Here is a 17,430-nt window from a genome sequence, read left to right on the forward strand (position 1 = left end):
CTTACTGATACATGTAAGTAAACTGACACAGATACATCATGGCCTGTGGGTTCTGGGATAAGAGCTTCAGAGTCTACCTTACTGATACATGTAAGTAAACTGACACAGATACATCATGGCCTGTGGGTTCTGGGATAAGAGCTTCAGAGTCTACCTTACTGATACATGTAAGTAAACTGACACAGATACATCATGGCCTGTGGGTTCTGGGATAAGAGCTTCAGAGTCTACCTTACTGATACATGTAAGTAAACTGACACAGATACATAATGGCCTGTGGGTTCTGGGATAAGAGCTTCAGAGTCTACCTTACTGATACATGTAAGTAAACTGACACAGATACATCATGGCCTGTGGGTTCTGGGATAAGAGCTTCAGAGTCTACCTTACTGATACATGTAAGTAAACTGACACAGATACATCATGGCCTGTGGGTTCTGGGATAAGAGCTTCAGAGTCTACCTTACTGATACATGTAAGTAAACTGACACAGATACATCATGGCCTGTGGGTTCTGGGATAAGAGCTTCAGAGTCTACCTTACTGATACATGTAAGTAAACTGACACAGATACATCATGGCCTGTGGGTTCTGGGATAAGAGCTTCAGAGTCTACCTTACTGATACATGTAAGTAAACTGACACAGATACATAATGGCCTGTGGGTTCTGGGATAAGAGCTTCAGAGTCTACCTTACTGATACATGTAAGTAAACTGACACAGATACATCATGGCATGTGGGTTCTGGGATAAGAGCTTCAGAGTCTACCTTACTGATACATGTAAGTAAACTGACACAGATACATCATGGCCTGTGGGTTCTGGGATAAGAGCTTCAGAGTCTACCTTACTGATACATGTAAGTAAACTGACACAGATACATCATGGCCTGTGGGTTCTGGGATAAGAGCTTCAGAGTCTACCTTACTGATACATGTAAGTAAACTGACACAGATACATAATGGCCTGTGGGTTCTGGGATAAGAGCTTCAGAGTCTACCTTACTGATACATGTAAGTAAACTGACACAGATACATCATGGCCTGTGGGTTCTGGGATAAGAGCTTCAGAGTCTACCTTACTGATACATGTAAGTAAACTGACACAGATACATCATGGCCTGTGGGTTCTGGGATAAGAGCTTCAGAGTCTACCTTACTGATACATGTAAGTAAACTGACACAGATACATCATGGCCTGTGGGTTCTGGGATAAGAGCTTCAGAGTCTACCTTACTGATACATGTAAGTAAACTGACACAGATACATCATGGCCTGTGGGTTCTGGGATAAGAGCTTCAGAGTCTACCTTACTGATACATGTAAGTAAACTGACACAGATACATAATGGCCTGTGGGTTCTGGGATAAGAGCTTCAGAGTCTACCTTACTGATACATGTAAGTAAACTGCCCTGGCTGAAATTTGATACATTTAGAATTGGACCCCTCATTTGATACACTTTTATGTATTAAAACTGTATCAAATTAGCATTGCACTTCTTATCCTCTCATTTCATACACATTTCATACATATCAATGTGTATCAAATGGTAAGATAATGTATCAAAATTGTATCAAATAAACCTTCAAACCAGGATCAGCTCCCGAGTTTCATACGGGTTACAACGAGACAATTAGCAGTAAGTTCCTTGTCTAGGGTAATTCCAAGCTAACTCAATTTTTCCATGAGATCATACTAGGCACCACCAGGGTTCGAACCCGCAACCTCTCGCACCATAGTCGAACGCCTTATTGATTGAGCCAACTTTTTTAATTCCTTCAGTAAATTCTATTTTACGTGGAATACATATTATACTAAATGAGATTGATTGCTACTAGTATTCAAAATATCTTAATATAGTACCTTTAGCAAAATGACAAAAATAAACAATGGTCTCAAAAACATGGTTAGGAAATTCAAAGGTTTTTTTAGAAAATTCTGTTTTACTTGGAATACATATTATACTAAATGAGATTGGTTGCTACTAGTACTCAGGATATCTTAATATAGTAACTTTTATTTTGATCAAAAGTTTGCAATGTAATATGAAAGGTCTCAAAAACAAATAAAGGTCTCAAAAACATGATGCACAGTGGCGTAACTAGGGGGCAGGGCAAATTGACCAATTCAGCATCGATTCTACGCCCCTCCAAGCATGTTTCAGCACATAATCAATTGAAAGAACATTTTAACACTGATATTCAACTTCTAGTAACCAAAATTAATTATTTGTCTAAAATTTCGTGCACGGACAGTTGTTTCAAGAATTGGGGCCCTGGGCACCACAACCCCTAGCTACGCCACTCCCCGTGTTTAAGATATTCTTGGGTGGGGGTAGGGGTGCCAATTTTTTTCTTGCTCCGGGCGCTACCAACCCTAGAAGATCAAAAGGTTTCCTTCAGGAAAAGGTCTTTATATGTAGTACTTTTATTCATCAAGTTATTACAAGAAGAGGGTTTTAGTGCATTTGACATTTAAGACTGTGGTTACATAAAACACAGGTCACACAAAAAAGTATTATAAAAAACCCTCAGAATTGGGCAAGTTTTGAGTTGTGCAAAAATGATTTGGTAATTTGGTAATGACCTGCACGATACCGCATGTATATTATTCTTTTAAATGCTTATTCTCAAACAGCTCCTTATGTAGGCCTGTTGGCTCTGCAAAACAAAAAGTTCTTTTGGTCTGCAAGTAAAAATGAGTTCATGTACATGTGTACAATGTATCTTACAATGCATATCTCACAAGGGGCACATCAAATTGCAATGCATTCTATTCAACAACATCATAGTTAACTCAACCTACAAAATCCAGCACTTTGGCCCTTTCAAAGATACTTTTATTTGCATGAATCAATGGTAAACTTGATAAAAGTGTAGGGTAATAATTTCAGGAATATTTTTAGGAGAATTAAGAAAGTGTGTTTGGAGACATATTGCCACACTCGTTTGTCAATCAGATACAGTTTTGATACCCTATATTATCAGTTGATACATTTTCAATACAGCCTGTTTATATAAAAACTTTATTAAATTGCCATTTGATACAGTTTTAATACACTTTGATACACTTTTGATACACTTTTTGCTGTATAGAATTTTAGATTGATCAACAACTTTCAAAAGAAGCAGTGTGTGTATACTTAGGAACAGTGGGTGTGGTGTGTGGGGAGGCTTGAGCTCAGGGGTGTTGGGATGTGTGTGGAGGGACATGTTGTTAACTAATCTTCTTGTGAGCTCTGGGAAAAGGATTTCTGTGTTTGTTTCCTCTAGTTGGAATCAATTATCAGGCACCTATGGTTGGAGTGTTACAATTGTGTCCTGTCTTGTAGGTAAACATTTGAAAGTACCCATTTGTCTTGTGGGTAATCCTTCTAGGTTAGAATGAGAACAAATTTTGTTTGTGGCAGTGTGTTGTTTCCTTAAGCAAGATATCTTTAATTCCCAATTGCTTCTCTCCACCCAGGTGTAAAATGGGGAGCTGCTGGGGGCAATCACAATCTAAGTCGCTGAGAGTACCTACACACCAGCTGCGGACTTGGTGAAGCGGAAATGATTCTGATATATCCTAAATGGCAGCGGAATAATTGTTGAAGTGTGCTGATAATTAGGTCATGCCTAGCTGAAGCGCATGTTAAATCAAACAACATATATTTTATTTTTTCATTTTTTACATAGGCAGATAACTTTAATTACCAGCACAATTTGGCTAGTGTTCCATCAATACAGCATTTACCTGACCATCCATTTTTATCCTATCAACATATTTCTACAGGTGTTGCTCCTCCCTGTCCCAGGCCTGATGATCTGATCCTTCCACAATTGCTGGAATAAGAAAAAAAGCAGAGTATTTGCGTGAAACGTGTTGGAGAGCAATACATTTTAACAAGCTGTGACTTAGTTGACATGGATATTTTGAACTATAAACCAAGCTGTATAATGATCATTGTTGTTATTGTTCCTATACAGGCAAGGTAACGCAAGTGGTGTATGGACATTGGGATATGTGCTCGTGCCTTGCGAGGTCAGAGTGCCCAGTTGGCGGTGATTGTTATATCGTCTCAGGGTCTAGAGATGCTACACTATTAGTATGGCATTGGAGTGCCAAGCTGCAGTGGGTGCTTGGAGAGAACCATGTGCATGGTAATGTTTAGTGAAACAAATTTTCTATCCTTTTATACATACACATAAGAAGAAGAAAAAGACAACTTTTGCAGAAGCTTAAGAAGTGTCATTCATCATTTACACCAACTTATTTGAAAGAGGGTTGTAGCATCTTCGTAAGTTTCTTGAATATGTGAAATATGTGCATATGGTACATAAATAAGAATTATATACCATGATTGTTTAATTAATGTTACACACCCAGAAAACTGAATAGAAATAAATACCCTTTCCCAAGTTCAGGACAATTGTTTACAGAGATAGATGATGATGATGGTGATGATGATTGTGATGATGATTGTGATCGAGAAGGAACAGGAGAAGGAGGAGAATCAAGGAGATAGTGATGAAGCAGATGGCAATGATGCTGCTGATGATGATGACAATAAAGATGATGATGGTGAACATTTTGTAATAGTTCTTTGTAACTTTATATCCGCTCTAGGTGAAACTGCCACCCCAAGGGCCATCCTTACTGGCCATGACACGGAGGTCAAGTGCGCAGCAGTGTGCACTGAGCTGGGTCTAGTTGTTAGTGGCTCTGTAGGTAAGTGTTTACTTTCAGTTATTTCTGTATGACACAATCAAGAAAAATGAGTTGATGTTTGCAAAAAAACTCTTGTCTAATATTCTCAAGTCATCAACTTGAGGAAGGTTGAAGCTCATTTTAAATTGCTGCAGAGAAGATACGCTGATGCAGTAAAGGCAGTCAAATTTCTAAACCATATATTACATTCATTTATAAGACAATGTAATGATATGGCAACATATATTTGCCGAAGCAATTACTTGATACATTTTATGAAGAAAAAAAAGCGCAGTGATTTATAGTGCGCTACGCACAGGCACAATATCTAGATGTTGATCCACAAGCCTCAGCACACTTTACAGGTTGTTGCTGATCACTACAGCCCCACATCATTCCATAAACCATGTAACAACAACACAGAGACTTTATATCTTCAAGAGCGCACACCCTAGACATTCCACAAATGACCATCGCAACCAAGATCAGCTCCCCAAGTTTCGTACGGGTTACAGAAGCTTGACATATTATGATGGTCTGTTTATGTTAACTGATCAATTTGTAGAGCAGTATAAGGTAGCCATTGTTATAGCATATTTCTGCATGTAAGGAGATCCTATATATCCTAACTAATCATCCTGTCTGATCTACTCATACAGGTGGCGCATGCCTGATTCACACGGTCTCTGGCGACTTACTGCGTTCTCTTGACCCTCCTGAACCTTGTCAGTCACCACGCCTAGCCACCATTGCAGCTGAAGAAGGCGTCATTCTTGTCACATTTGACAAAGGTCATATATGTTCCTTCACCACCAATGGCAAATTTCTGAAGCATACAGAGATCCAAGGAAAAGTCAATGTAAGTTGTCAGTCATGTTATTTTGATGTATATTGTATCTGAAGTCCAGTGCATGGGGCAGATGCAAAGAGGTGACACTTACATAGTCTGGGCTTTGCTCTGTTTGTGTATCACTCATTGAGGGCAAATTCCCCATGTCGCTGGAAAACTTTGATTTAAAGTGCTTGTTATTCTGCTTCTAATGCATTGTGCTGATGTGCATGTGGGGGAGTTGGGCCCTTCTTCTACTTATTAGGTATTCAATTGACATGAAAGAAAGAATTACTTAACTTTACACAATGTTATATGACTGGTTCAATTTCCATTCATGCAGGGCCGGATTTACCTTTTTGGGGGCCCTGGGCCAGGCCAAAATTTGGAGGCCCCCAAATGCACCGTGAGGAAGGCATGTGCACTGAAGTGACCAATTTTTTTAGATTTTACTAGGACATTTTGCGCGCGAAGCGCACGAAAAATTTCAATTTTAGACTATTTTAGCCCAAATTGAAGCTGTATTTTGTGATATAACAAGCCAGGGCGCGCGAAGCGCGCAAAATTTTGCAGTTTTAGTACCCTAATTTGGCCCAAAACATGGTGTTTTTCGGCTAAAATGGAAGATTCACACTGCACAGGGCAATTTTGGGGGCCCCAAAAATTTGGGGGCCCTGGGCCCGGGCCCATTTGGCCCTATGGTAAATCCGGCCCTGCATTCATGTATCCTGCCAGATCTAGGCTCTCCTCACATATGGCCAGATCATGCAATGGGCAACTTACACCTCTTATGAGCTATGGGGCCAATTCATTTATCTTTTTGTTTCCTTTTGTTTTGGAAACTCTTTAATTGCTCATAATCGTTGGAATTGGTTGTTCAATTTCAATGGGGTTTTCTGCAAAATGCAGCTTTGTAAATGCTTGTTACTATCCTATAAGAAACTGACAATTTAATATTTCCGAATTCCGACTGATTTTGCTTGATCGCGTCACATATGTTAACCAGTCATAATAATTGTCCAAAGTTGTCAGATATTCTATGCTAGACTCTAACACAGGATACTTTGTATGTTGTTGTTTTATAGGCAGTGAAGATGAAGCCAGAAGGAGACTACTTCATAACAGGAGGTGACAACCGTGTTGTTCAGGTGTTTAGAACACATGACCACCACCTGATGTACACATTCCCACTATGTGATGCCTCTATACTGGCCCTAGACTTGGCTCATGAACAGAGGTAAGTTGAGATGGAATCCTAACACATGACCACCACCACCTAATGTACACATTCCTATTATACAACACCTCTCTAAATTGGTCCTAAACTTTACCCATGATCAGGAAATTCACTGTTATAGTGCTCATTAGTAACCATTGGTTACTGGATCAAGCTTGGGCTCATACACCTGTCCCGAATTATGATATGCCATAGGATTTGTGTTGTGATCATTTCGATCAGTGGTTCGTAACAAAGAAAGCGTGAGCCAGTTGACCTAGCAATGGTGACATTCTAATGTGCACTACGACAGCAAATAGGTATCCAGGTTATCCCAACATAATTGATCACTAAAACATGTGTACGGCACAATTACATGGTCATTGCATTTCAGATTTGTGAAAAACCTTTTGTAAATTGGTAAGTTAGACCATCGAGATAAAATCTATATTTTATCTCGATGGTTAGACCACTATTTTGTTATGTCATAGTGATGTCATACATGTTATGTTGGTGCTTATTTTGGTGTAAAAGAAGAGATCTTCGGCTATTTCCTGATTCCAAATTGGAAATCATATGACATTTATTCTGAAAAACCAGAGGGCACACCTCTCCTGATAAACTGTATTACAAAATACTTAAATGCATCGATGCTAATCCATTTTTGTTGTTTACCTTTATAGGACCATCATTGCCGGCATGGCAACAGGGAGTATAGTTGCATTCCATGTCAACTTCTTCAAATGGCACCATGAGTACAGAGACGCATATTAAACTGGAAACCATCCAACCACGGGTCATTTTCATTGTGAAGAATTACGAATGTATATATATAAATATGTACAAAACACAAATGAAAAGAATTGTGATTTATAAGTAAACAAAACAGGAAAACTTGTTGTTTAATTGGAATCATTGTGAAAATACCATGAAGTAACTTTATTTTGTGTGTTGAAACAAGGTACCTGCTATGCACATTTAAGTCGTAACTGCCTGTTTGTAAACAATTATTACAAAATGCTTGTGTCTATCTGTGTCTGGGATTTGAACTAAAGACCTTCCATGAAAACAAATCTGAAATATTTTGTCAAAAGATGTGACATGTATTGCTCATCATTATTATTTGCTTTCATCTACTTTGGCATGGTGTAATTAAGGCATGAAATAGGGCTCAAATTGGCAACAATTACACATCATTCTTGCATTGATGATTTTTATGATGATGGACTCTATCGATTGTTGCTGATCAGAATTGAAATTATATGAATGAATAGTTTCATATCCTCAAAAGGTGTATACTTTCAGGTTTTATTTTATACCAAATTCATGTGAATACATGGAGAGTAATGGACATTTATTAAATGCACATAACAAAAAGAAATGGACAGTCCATGTGGATATCAATCAACTTTCCTAGGCAAGATTATACAGTCGTGATTTTACATGCAAAATTGACAAAAATTCAAATTTTACATTTTCCAATTATTGGTCCCTTCTTACTTTTGAAGCTTTCTAATCAGGGCTTACATGTTCCCAATTCCCTTAACAGCACACCCTATTTCATGCCTTCATTATACCTCATTTTACGGTTTATATCCCCGGGAACCAAGCAGAAAATGCTGTATGCGTTTGGATGAATGTTGTACTATGTACAATGTGAAACACTACTACAAGCCACTAGAAGTTTTAGTTAAGAACATTATGGATGAAATAAACAATGCTTGGTTCCAAGTTGACAATGGTTTACTCTAACATCCTCTTGTGGTAGATCCCATGCTGAGAACCGCTTCACAGTTTGATCTGATTTCATGAAATTATGCATGTAGTCAAAATTCTGTTAGACATTTGCTATAAATACAGATGTCTTTCACTACATCTGCCAAACAAAATGTAATATCTGAATGATTTTGGTCATGACTATAGTAGTTAGGGCTTAAATAATGAATGATGCTTTAAAGAAACAAAGGAAAACTTCTGCTCAAATGTCTTTCAAGTGTTTAAACGTCATATCAGTCTAAATTGGTGACTATTACTTTTTTCTGAAAAAAATAATGTCCTTTTCAGTAGTGTGTTCTTTTTTTTCAACATGCAAATAATTTTTCTATAAAAGAAAAGTTAAATGTACAATATTGTATGATTTAATCTGGTGTATGGATGCTAAATGACCTGTGATACTAGAAGTGTGATTTGATTGAGTTTGTGCTTGAATAGGTTCATCTGGATACTTCAGCTGAGACTGATTGGTGGAAAATTCAAAAGCTAACATTATCCAATAGTCCAGGCATGAGAATTTTCAGTTTAAAAACTGAATTCAGTTTTTTTTATAGTTAAAATTTCCGCAACTTTATTTAATTTCAGCCCATTTTTGGTACTTTTTGCCCAATTTCACGCACATTTTCAGTTTTTTCAGTTATTTTTAGGAAGGTGCAGTCTCATGCCTGATAGTCACATTTTTGGAATCTCTCTGTTTATGACTAGATGTCTTCTGCTAGCTGTGCATGTCATTGTGTTAAGTTTGTTAGTGACAACTGAAAAATAAACCATTCCAAATGTAAGACACAAAAAGAGAAGATATGCATGCAACAAAAGTTGCAGATTATATTGCAACCAAGGTGCTCGTGTCTTTGGAATGTGTTTTAAATTGTAAACTTGGCTTACCTTGGACACCACTGCACAGAATCAGTTTCCCAGATTTTGGGGGTAAAATATTACATCTTTTTGAAACTGGACATGAATGTTTTGAGATGTTGAGACTCCAAAATGTGACTACAAGGATAACGTTTATGCAACTTTCACCATGCAACATATTTTGTTCTTGATGAAAGTTTTGTATCAGTACTGGTGCACATTAAATGTAGACGTGTAGCAAAGATTTGCGTGCCAGGACTGGTGCAACAACAGCTGTGAACAATGTAACCATTTCTGTATGTATCAATGTACTATATGTAGCCTATACATATTGAGTCAAGCTGAATCATGCTGGCATAGCGGTTGGTGTGATTCAGGCTTTAGCAGTGGGTAAACAGGCCACAATATGCATTGAGTATTATATTAGCTTGTGATATCCAGAGTCATAGCCAGACTTTGTTCTCTGGATAATATATCAATGAATGTTGCACTGACATACCAGAGACTGGTATAATGTGAAACGCTCTTTGAGAGAAGTCAATTGTAGGAAAGAGAACAATTGAACTCAAATTGTTTTGGAATATTTATCAAGTGAAAGTGTAGTATATATATTATGTAATATTTAAATTTTTGTTACAAAGAACTACAATCTTGTGTATTCCAACAATATACTGATAAAACATGTGGTATATGTTACTCACAAACTGTTACAGATTCTAGAAACACTGAATTGAAGTATAATTTGTACACCAGTATAATTGCATCTAGTTTCACAAAGTTATATACACAGAGTAATACTTTTAAGATAATAAAATATATAGTTTATTGTAGATTGTATTTATAATTATATTATAAATTGAAGGCTTAATTTAACCAACAACTTTTGTATATGCAAACATTGTTTAGAAATGAATTTGTATATTATGATTGTTTTTGTTTAGTTTAGTTTTTCTGAACAAAGCATGGACTATTTTGTACATATGCTTGCTGCTTGAGATCACATGATGATAACAGAGCTATCACATGGTGAGCACATGGTTTTCACATGTAAATAAGTATGTGTGGGTATCTTCCTTGTGTCTGTAATAAAATGAATGCAAACTTTACCAAGAAATAAGCTGGGTAAGTTCTATAAAAAGAGACATTTATACTTTTAGAGCATGGTTATATTCAACAAAAAATAAACGAAGAGAGATTTTCAGACCTGTATCTAATACAGAATGAATATAGAGGGATCTAGTTGTATTTATATAATGTGTTGCTTGTATATGTATGCATGTAGTTAGCTTTTGCTGGGATATTGTCTTATTGGTTTGATCTGTGTGGTATTAACCAGTGCAACTGCAATTTCAATCTTGTTCCATGGCTGAGATCATTAAATTTTCAGTGCTTATCACACTAATTGTTTGTAATCAAATCTTTTGTGTTTCAAGCCACAGGTCACACATAGTGTCACAGTACATCCGTCAACATATTGAAATTACAGTGGATGCAATACTGGTTGATTTTGCCCCTAAAATAATTGTCGGTTTTTGATTTGTAAACTGCAATATCACAATATGTACTTTGTTCAATGTATGGCCTGCCAGGTAGCAGTGTTAATCCCTTGCCCAGGATTTATAGGGTACTAGCAAGTATATTGAATCAAGGAAGAGATTCAAAGCTGTTGGAATCTATTTCCTATATATTATGCTGAAATGAGCACCTTTAGTTACAATCATGTGATAAATCATGTGACTAGTGCCCAGAACCCTGTTTGGCAGACATTAAAATATTTATAAGCAACAAATGATCACAAAATTATTTTTTTCAATTATCAAAATATTTGTATTTGATGTGAAGGGACTATTTTTGTTTGATTTTAGAGTAGAACGGTATAAATGGATTAAGTAAGGTTTATTTTAGGTTAAATTATTATTGCTGGACAATGTTAATTAACATAGATTTAGACACAATGACTGGTATTACATAACTTGCCAAAGGCAAACCTAGGATCTTGACTTATAATAAATATATAAGTCTCTTGAATGAATCCAAATCTGAATAATTGAGATCTTTCTGTCAATATTTGAAGGATTTTTTAAGATTAGAAGACTGGTAAAACTAGTTTGGTATGTCTGACAAAAGTGGACTGTAGTCTATGCAATAGTTGTTCTACCTTATGAAGGATGCGTTGAAAGTGATTCAACAAAAGGACCAATTAAATTCATCACAAAGTTTATTTCTCCATCGATGTTCATTGTATCATAAATAAGCATAAATTAATTGTTATAAGTTCAGTTCAAAAACAGAGTTATAAAATATGTTGAAGTATGTTATGTTGTTGAGTATATTTTATTTTGTTGCTGACAATTTCTGTGTACAATTATTTGTTAACAATTCAAGTCTGGATGGATGAAAATGAGATGAGATTTGGTCTGCTCTTTAAATCAAGCTTGCACTTCAAGCATGGAGTTGCAAGTTGGTTTTAGGACAACTGTTTTTATTTTATTTTAGGCAGTAATAAGGATAACATGCTCTCATCTTATTATGGCGTTTCAAGTATAAACAAATACATATAGGAATATTTGTTTATGTTTGTTTTGATACATTACTGCATTATACTCAGTATTGGATCATAAGCAGCAGACTTTCCAGAGCTAGAGTGCTGAAGTGACACATCTTGACATAAAATGCAAATTTAGATACCAAATTACTAACTTGAGAAAAACAAACTCAAATGTAAGCCAGCGTGGACAAAATACAAAAATTGTCAATATCTTTAGGATGCAATTTCTTTTTTCTATTATAGGTAAAAATACTTTTGATCACCTTCTTAAAAAGATGTAAAAAAGAAGGCGTAGTTAAGGTGTGGTTTTTATTGGGACACCCTGTATATTAGGTGGAAAGGATAAGAATTAAAATTTTATGTGCACTTTAGTGTGTAGAATTTGTAGATTAAGGTAGTGTAAATTGGTAATAATGGTTTCTTTTAATGGGAATAGGCTCAGCAAATGGTACGTAAATGCTTTATTGGCACTTGCTGTGCAAGTCATGAAATAAAATTGTTTTGCTCATCATGCTTTCTTAAATACTACTTAATTTGAAACCGATTTTGTGGCCATTTGGTTTGTCACAACCTTGCAAGTGAGGTAATTCTTTGTTATAGATGGCATACGAACATCTTATTTCCATGCATGACAATATGATGACAATGTATGGCTTCATTTGCATAGTTTTGACAAACCTATGAAGCCATAGCCAATTTTGTATTGTTCACAACTTGGTTTTATGGAATGTGATTATGCTCAAAGCGAATTACAAGCTGGCAACACCGTATGAAGAACTTTTAATTTTCTCTTTGGAATTCTTAGACTGAACCAATAATTCAAAATGTTAGACATTTTAAATAATGCAAATAACACCAGATATTTGGTATGAATCATTTATATTATATTATATCAAAACAATGTAGTTTATTGACTATTACTTGTGCATCATAATATTAACAAAATACTTTGTCATCATCATGATCATCAGAAATAAAAAAAAAATGCAAAATTACTGTTTACACAATTGCTTTACTCTTTCTGTTTATTGTATTACTTATGCAGAATCGTAACTGAAAAATCAGTCTGTAAAAGTTCATTATTTACAGAAGATACATGTTCTGAAGGGTTTTCATTAAAATACAAGGTTTAAATCCTATATGTTTGTTGGTACCCAACTAACCTATGTTGTACCCATACCCCAACACCTTGTGTCTGTAAAAAACATTGCACTGTGTTCTTAATACAAATGTCTTTCATAAAATGCTCAGCACTCCTGTCATGACCCTATAGAATATATCCGGCATATCTAGCCTTATGCTTTCATAAACAATCATTATTCTGTAGAATTTACTCAATTCAGTAGATTGTTTTGGGTTAACTTTGTGCAGCAGGCAACAGTGGCAGAATTGCCTGCTTCACGTTGGTATAGAATGATTGAATTTCTTTGAATTATGAGACAAGGCTAGTCAAGTAGCCATTTTGTACACTCTATAAATGACCCCCCCCTTGTTTGAAATGCTTAACACTGCAGTAACTTATTGTATGCAAATGTGGGCTGAGCATTTGATCTCATTGGTAAAACAATTACATCATCTTGATACCAGTTTTGTTTGAAGACGATTTTTGTGAATTTTGCTGTATATTTAGTGCTGTTTTTATTAATATATTCTAGAATAAATCCCCAAGGCAATGAATTTTAATGCAAATATTTGTTTCTGTAAAGTAAGTGGAAACATAATGTAGGGATTGATATAAATGGTGACCCAAATTGAAAGAATGGAAGAAGAATGCTGTATTAACTGATGAATGTTGATGGATTTTGAGGTAGTAACTGATGGGATTGGTATGTGGATATTTTGTCTTGGATGAGGTTAGAAAACGCTACTTATTGATCACTTATTATTGAAATAGGAAGGCCATGCACTCTTCACCCTGAGACTTACTAGTCGCACCCCATCTTTGGGCTGCTCAAGACAACTTAAGTTTATTGAAGACGTAAACGTAAAGTAAATGTACATGCTGGATTGCAGCATATTGAAATGAATGCACTAAAACACAGCACAATCAACATACATGTAAACTTCAATGTAAAAATTAATAGTTAAAATTTTCATGTGATAACAAAATGTCATCAAGGAATGATATTGGTAATAAAAAATCTTCAGCATGATTGAACTGCGGTTGTAATTAATCTTGCACAAGAAAATGTAATTGTTGTATAAAACAAGGTTTTCAATGATGGTATTCATATTGGCAAAAAAGTGTTGATTATTGTAATGAATGAATATATTGAATGATATAAAGAGGGCAGGAAATGAAAGGTGAACAGGAAAGTAAACTGGTAATTTGAATTTAAGGATTGAATTTAATTTAAGGATGTCAAATAGCATAAATAGTTGCCAAAGTGTATTTCTCCGTGATCAGAATTGAGATGTATTTGCCAACCAAAGTGGTTACATAATTCTCTGGTAATTGGATCACCTTCTGGAATGATAGTACATACAGTAGACTTTGTGTGGCGATCATTTTGATCGTGGTTCAGGACTCAAAAGTGTAATCCAGTCGACATAGTGATTATGGGATTACACGCAACACTCTGATTATGGGATTACACGTAACACTCTGATGGTGAATTGTCTCAACTTGGCAAAATCTGGTATTATCAGGCTAGACAGAGAATTACCAGGCTTCTGAAGGGTCCAGTTTAGGTCCAGTTTCTCAAACCTTGGTTTAATTAAGGCATGATAGGTTATTTTGGGTTGGACTCTAATGATGTAATTACTTTTGGAGTAGACATTCTACAATATTTAAGTCTTTTAAAAAGGCAATATACTTGTAGATTGCTGTATTTAGTCGACTCTTGATGACAGAGCCCAACGCGATAGTCTGGTTCAATTTGGCAGCAATCCAGATCGGCCTGCTCTTTAACCATTGGTATTATAAACATATTACTGTGTAGTCGACTTGCTGACTCCAACAAATTTACAATGACAAAATATTGTTTCATAACATACCTCAAATTTATAATTGTTTGTGAACATTTTGTGATTATGTGTTAAACCAAAATGGTGAAGTAACAAATCTTAGCCTCCCCTGTAGACTCTTGGAATTATGGCAATACCACCAAGTAAAAATTCAGTATGTGCTTTATGGTTTTAATCCATACACCCCTATTGAAGACATGGCCACACAGGGAATGTTAATATCAAATAGGGTTACCTGAATGGGCAACTCCATTTGAAATCTACACCCCCTGTGTGGGAGATTCAGGTCACATCTTCCATATGGGGTGTATGGATTTCAACTGGAATAATCCTATGTGAAGGCGGATTGTTTCATTAGCAAGGTGCGGTCACCAGAGATTTATGCAAACTAGGTATCAAATAATGGTTCGTAGAAACAAAGAAAATTAAATGGTCTTACACCTGTACACCTAATGTTGTGGATATGTCCACTTCTATTATGTATTCATCATGAAGTGATTTTTACAGCATGTTTATGAAATTAATGTAGAATGCTAGGCACTCTTTTGTTATATCCAAATATGTTGCACCCAAAACACTTCTATGTTAAGATATTTGATTTGTGCAAGCTTGGGGAAGCTAACTAACTTGATGGTTGTGTTGTTTGTTTTGTTGTATTATATATCACTGGTATCAATAAAAAAAACGTCATGATTTGAAATCAAAGAGTTGTCTTTTATTGCAATATGCTTATAGTCTTGTCAATATTTCAGAAATTTGAATGAGGGGGTCTCCCTCAAAATACCAGGACGTAATCAACCCAAAATTATTGTGGTATGCATTTTCTTGTAGGCCTGTTTAAGACCCAAATTTGTAATTTTAATAGTGTGTCAGGGACGAATTTGGGACTGCATCATTGTTAGTTTTCCCCCAGAAAGATCTCAAGTACACTCCCATGGCAAAAGCAAAAAGCTGGCAATTGTCTCAAAAAGGTAAACCATATCCTTGGCATTCCTCAGAGTCTGAGTATCCTTCCATATTGACACCGAACCTTAGCAAACAGGTCGCACAAATGCAGGGGCGTAGCAAGAGCATCAGGGGCCCATGGACAAGGAGCAGTACGGGCCCTTTTAACCAGTGCGGGATTTAGCCTACCTTATGGGGCCCTGGGCCAGGCCAAAATTTGGAGGCCCCAAACTCACGTGCCGAGGAAGGCATGTGCACTCAAGTCAGTGGCCAAGTTTTGGTTTAACTATAGGGGGACTAACATATTTTGTTCAATTCAATTTCAGACTATTTTGACCCAGATCAACATACATTTTGTTATTTGAATGCGCTGAAGCCTTGAAAATTTTACAATTTTGCCCTATTGGGGTGAAAAGAAAGATGCATATATGGCAATTTTGGGGCCCCAAAAATTTGAGGGCCCAAAATTGCCCTGGATCCGAGCACATCTGGCCCAATGGTATAAAAATCCGGCCCTGCTCTCCATTATCAGCCCATACACTTCTAGTGCCCGTTTCTATTCATCGTTATGTATTCTTCTCCTGTGCATTATTTTCGCGAACTACCCTTCACAGCCCAAATTATATAAACCTGCACGCTAAACAATGCATTATCTAAAACCTGCACGCTAAACAATAGATTCTAGATAATATGTGCACGCTCAAATACTAGAAATACTACTTTCACATAACCATATAGTAGAGTTAGGTGACGCTTTCGACACAGAGGTCACATAACTATATAATTGTCTGTTCGATATATATACCATCAAAAAAGTACGAATATACATTCTGTGGTGTTAAAATGGTATAGTTACAAACGGTGTTCTATAATAGGGTATAATTACCGAATAGGGTGCAACTCGCTAGACATGAGTCCAGTCCTCATTTACGGAGTTTAGGGTTAGGGTTTAGGGTTGGGGTAGGGCAGTCTTGTAATAAGACTAGTAGAGTTGCACCCTATTCGGCAATCGCTCGTGCAAATATCATTGTCATAAATTATGATGAATGACCTCAAATAAATCAAACATCAAATGAGAATAATCGAGCTTCTATTAATTAAAAAGGGCCAAAAACAGGTGGATCATAATTATACAAGATGACACCATTGCAAAATATTCAGCATTTTACAAATGAAATACATGTAGGCCTATATCTAAAATAACATAGCCGGGCCCGGGAAACACACACTAGCGAATAATATCATGATCATGCTTTATAATACCATAGGCCTTCAAACACATGTGTTTGAGTTTGAAGGCCTATGATAATACTGAACAAATTGTTAAATCCCAATGTCGTGTGTTTTAATATAAGTAGATTTTAAAGTTCAAATTATAGAGCTATAAAGTCCAGTTGATATTCACCGTAGTACTAGTCGGACATCTAAATCGATCGTTTCCAGGTGACTGGTTCAGTGCTCTAAATGATCACAACATAAAGTCAATTGGTTACAAACCATGCGTGAATAAGTTACTAAAGTATGACGTATGGCGCAATCGATACCATTGATAGCTAACTTATACAGGGATTGATTTTCTTTACCAGTTAAATGCTACGTAGCTGGT

At 36.2% G+C, this 17,430-nt stretch overlaps 1 protein-coding gene and 1 long non-coding RNA gene across 2 annotated transcripts in view; both read left to right on the forward strand.

Annotated features, from left to right (window-relative positions):
* The window catches only part of LOC140160214 (neurobeachin-like), a 411,951-nt gene extending 402,940 nt beyond the window's left edge, over nucleotides 1-9,011 (forward strand). Inside the window, 5 exon segments of the mRNA XM_072183491.1 lie at nucleotides 3,971-4,144; nucleotides 4,611-4,712; nucleotides 5,351-5,550; nucleotides 6,606-6,757; nucleotides 7,420-9,011. Coding sequence (XP_072039592.1) covers nucleotides 3,971-4,144; nucleotides 4,611-4,712; nucleotides 5,351-5,550; nucleotides 6,606-6,757; nucleotides 7,420-7,510 — 719 coding nt within the window. The 3' untranslated portion in view covers nucleotides 7,511-9,011.
* Nucleotides 9,012-9,183: 172 nt separating this feature from the next.
* LOC140161300 (uncharacterized) lies at nucleotides 9,184-15,584 on the forward strand. Its single transcript, XR_011860088.1, has 2 exons — nucleotides 9,184-14,431; nucleotides 14,599-15,584. It is a non-coding gene; the product is annotated as an uncharacterized lncRNA (long non-coding RNA).
* Nucleotides 15,585-17,430: the final 1,846 nt, after the last annotated feature.

This window comes from Amphiura filiformis, chromosome 9 (assembly GCF_039555335.1).
Source record: "Amphiura filiformis chromosome 9, Afil_fr2py, whole genome shotgun sequence".
NCBI lineage: Eukaryota > Metazoa > Echinodermata > Ophiuroidea > Amphilepidida > Amphiuridae > Amphiura > Amphiura filiformis.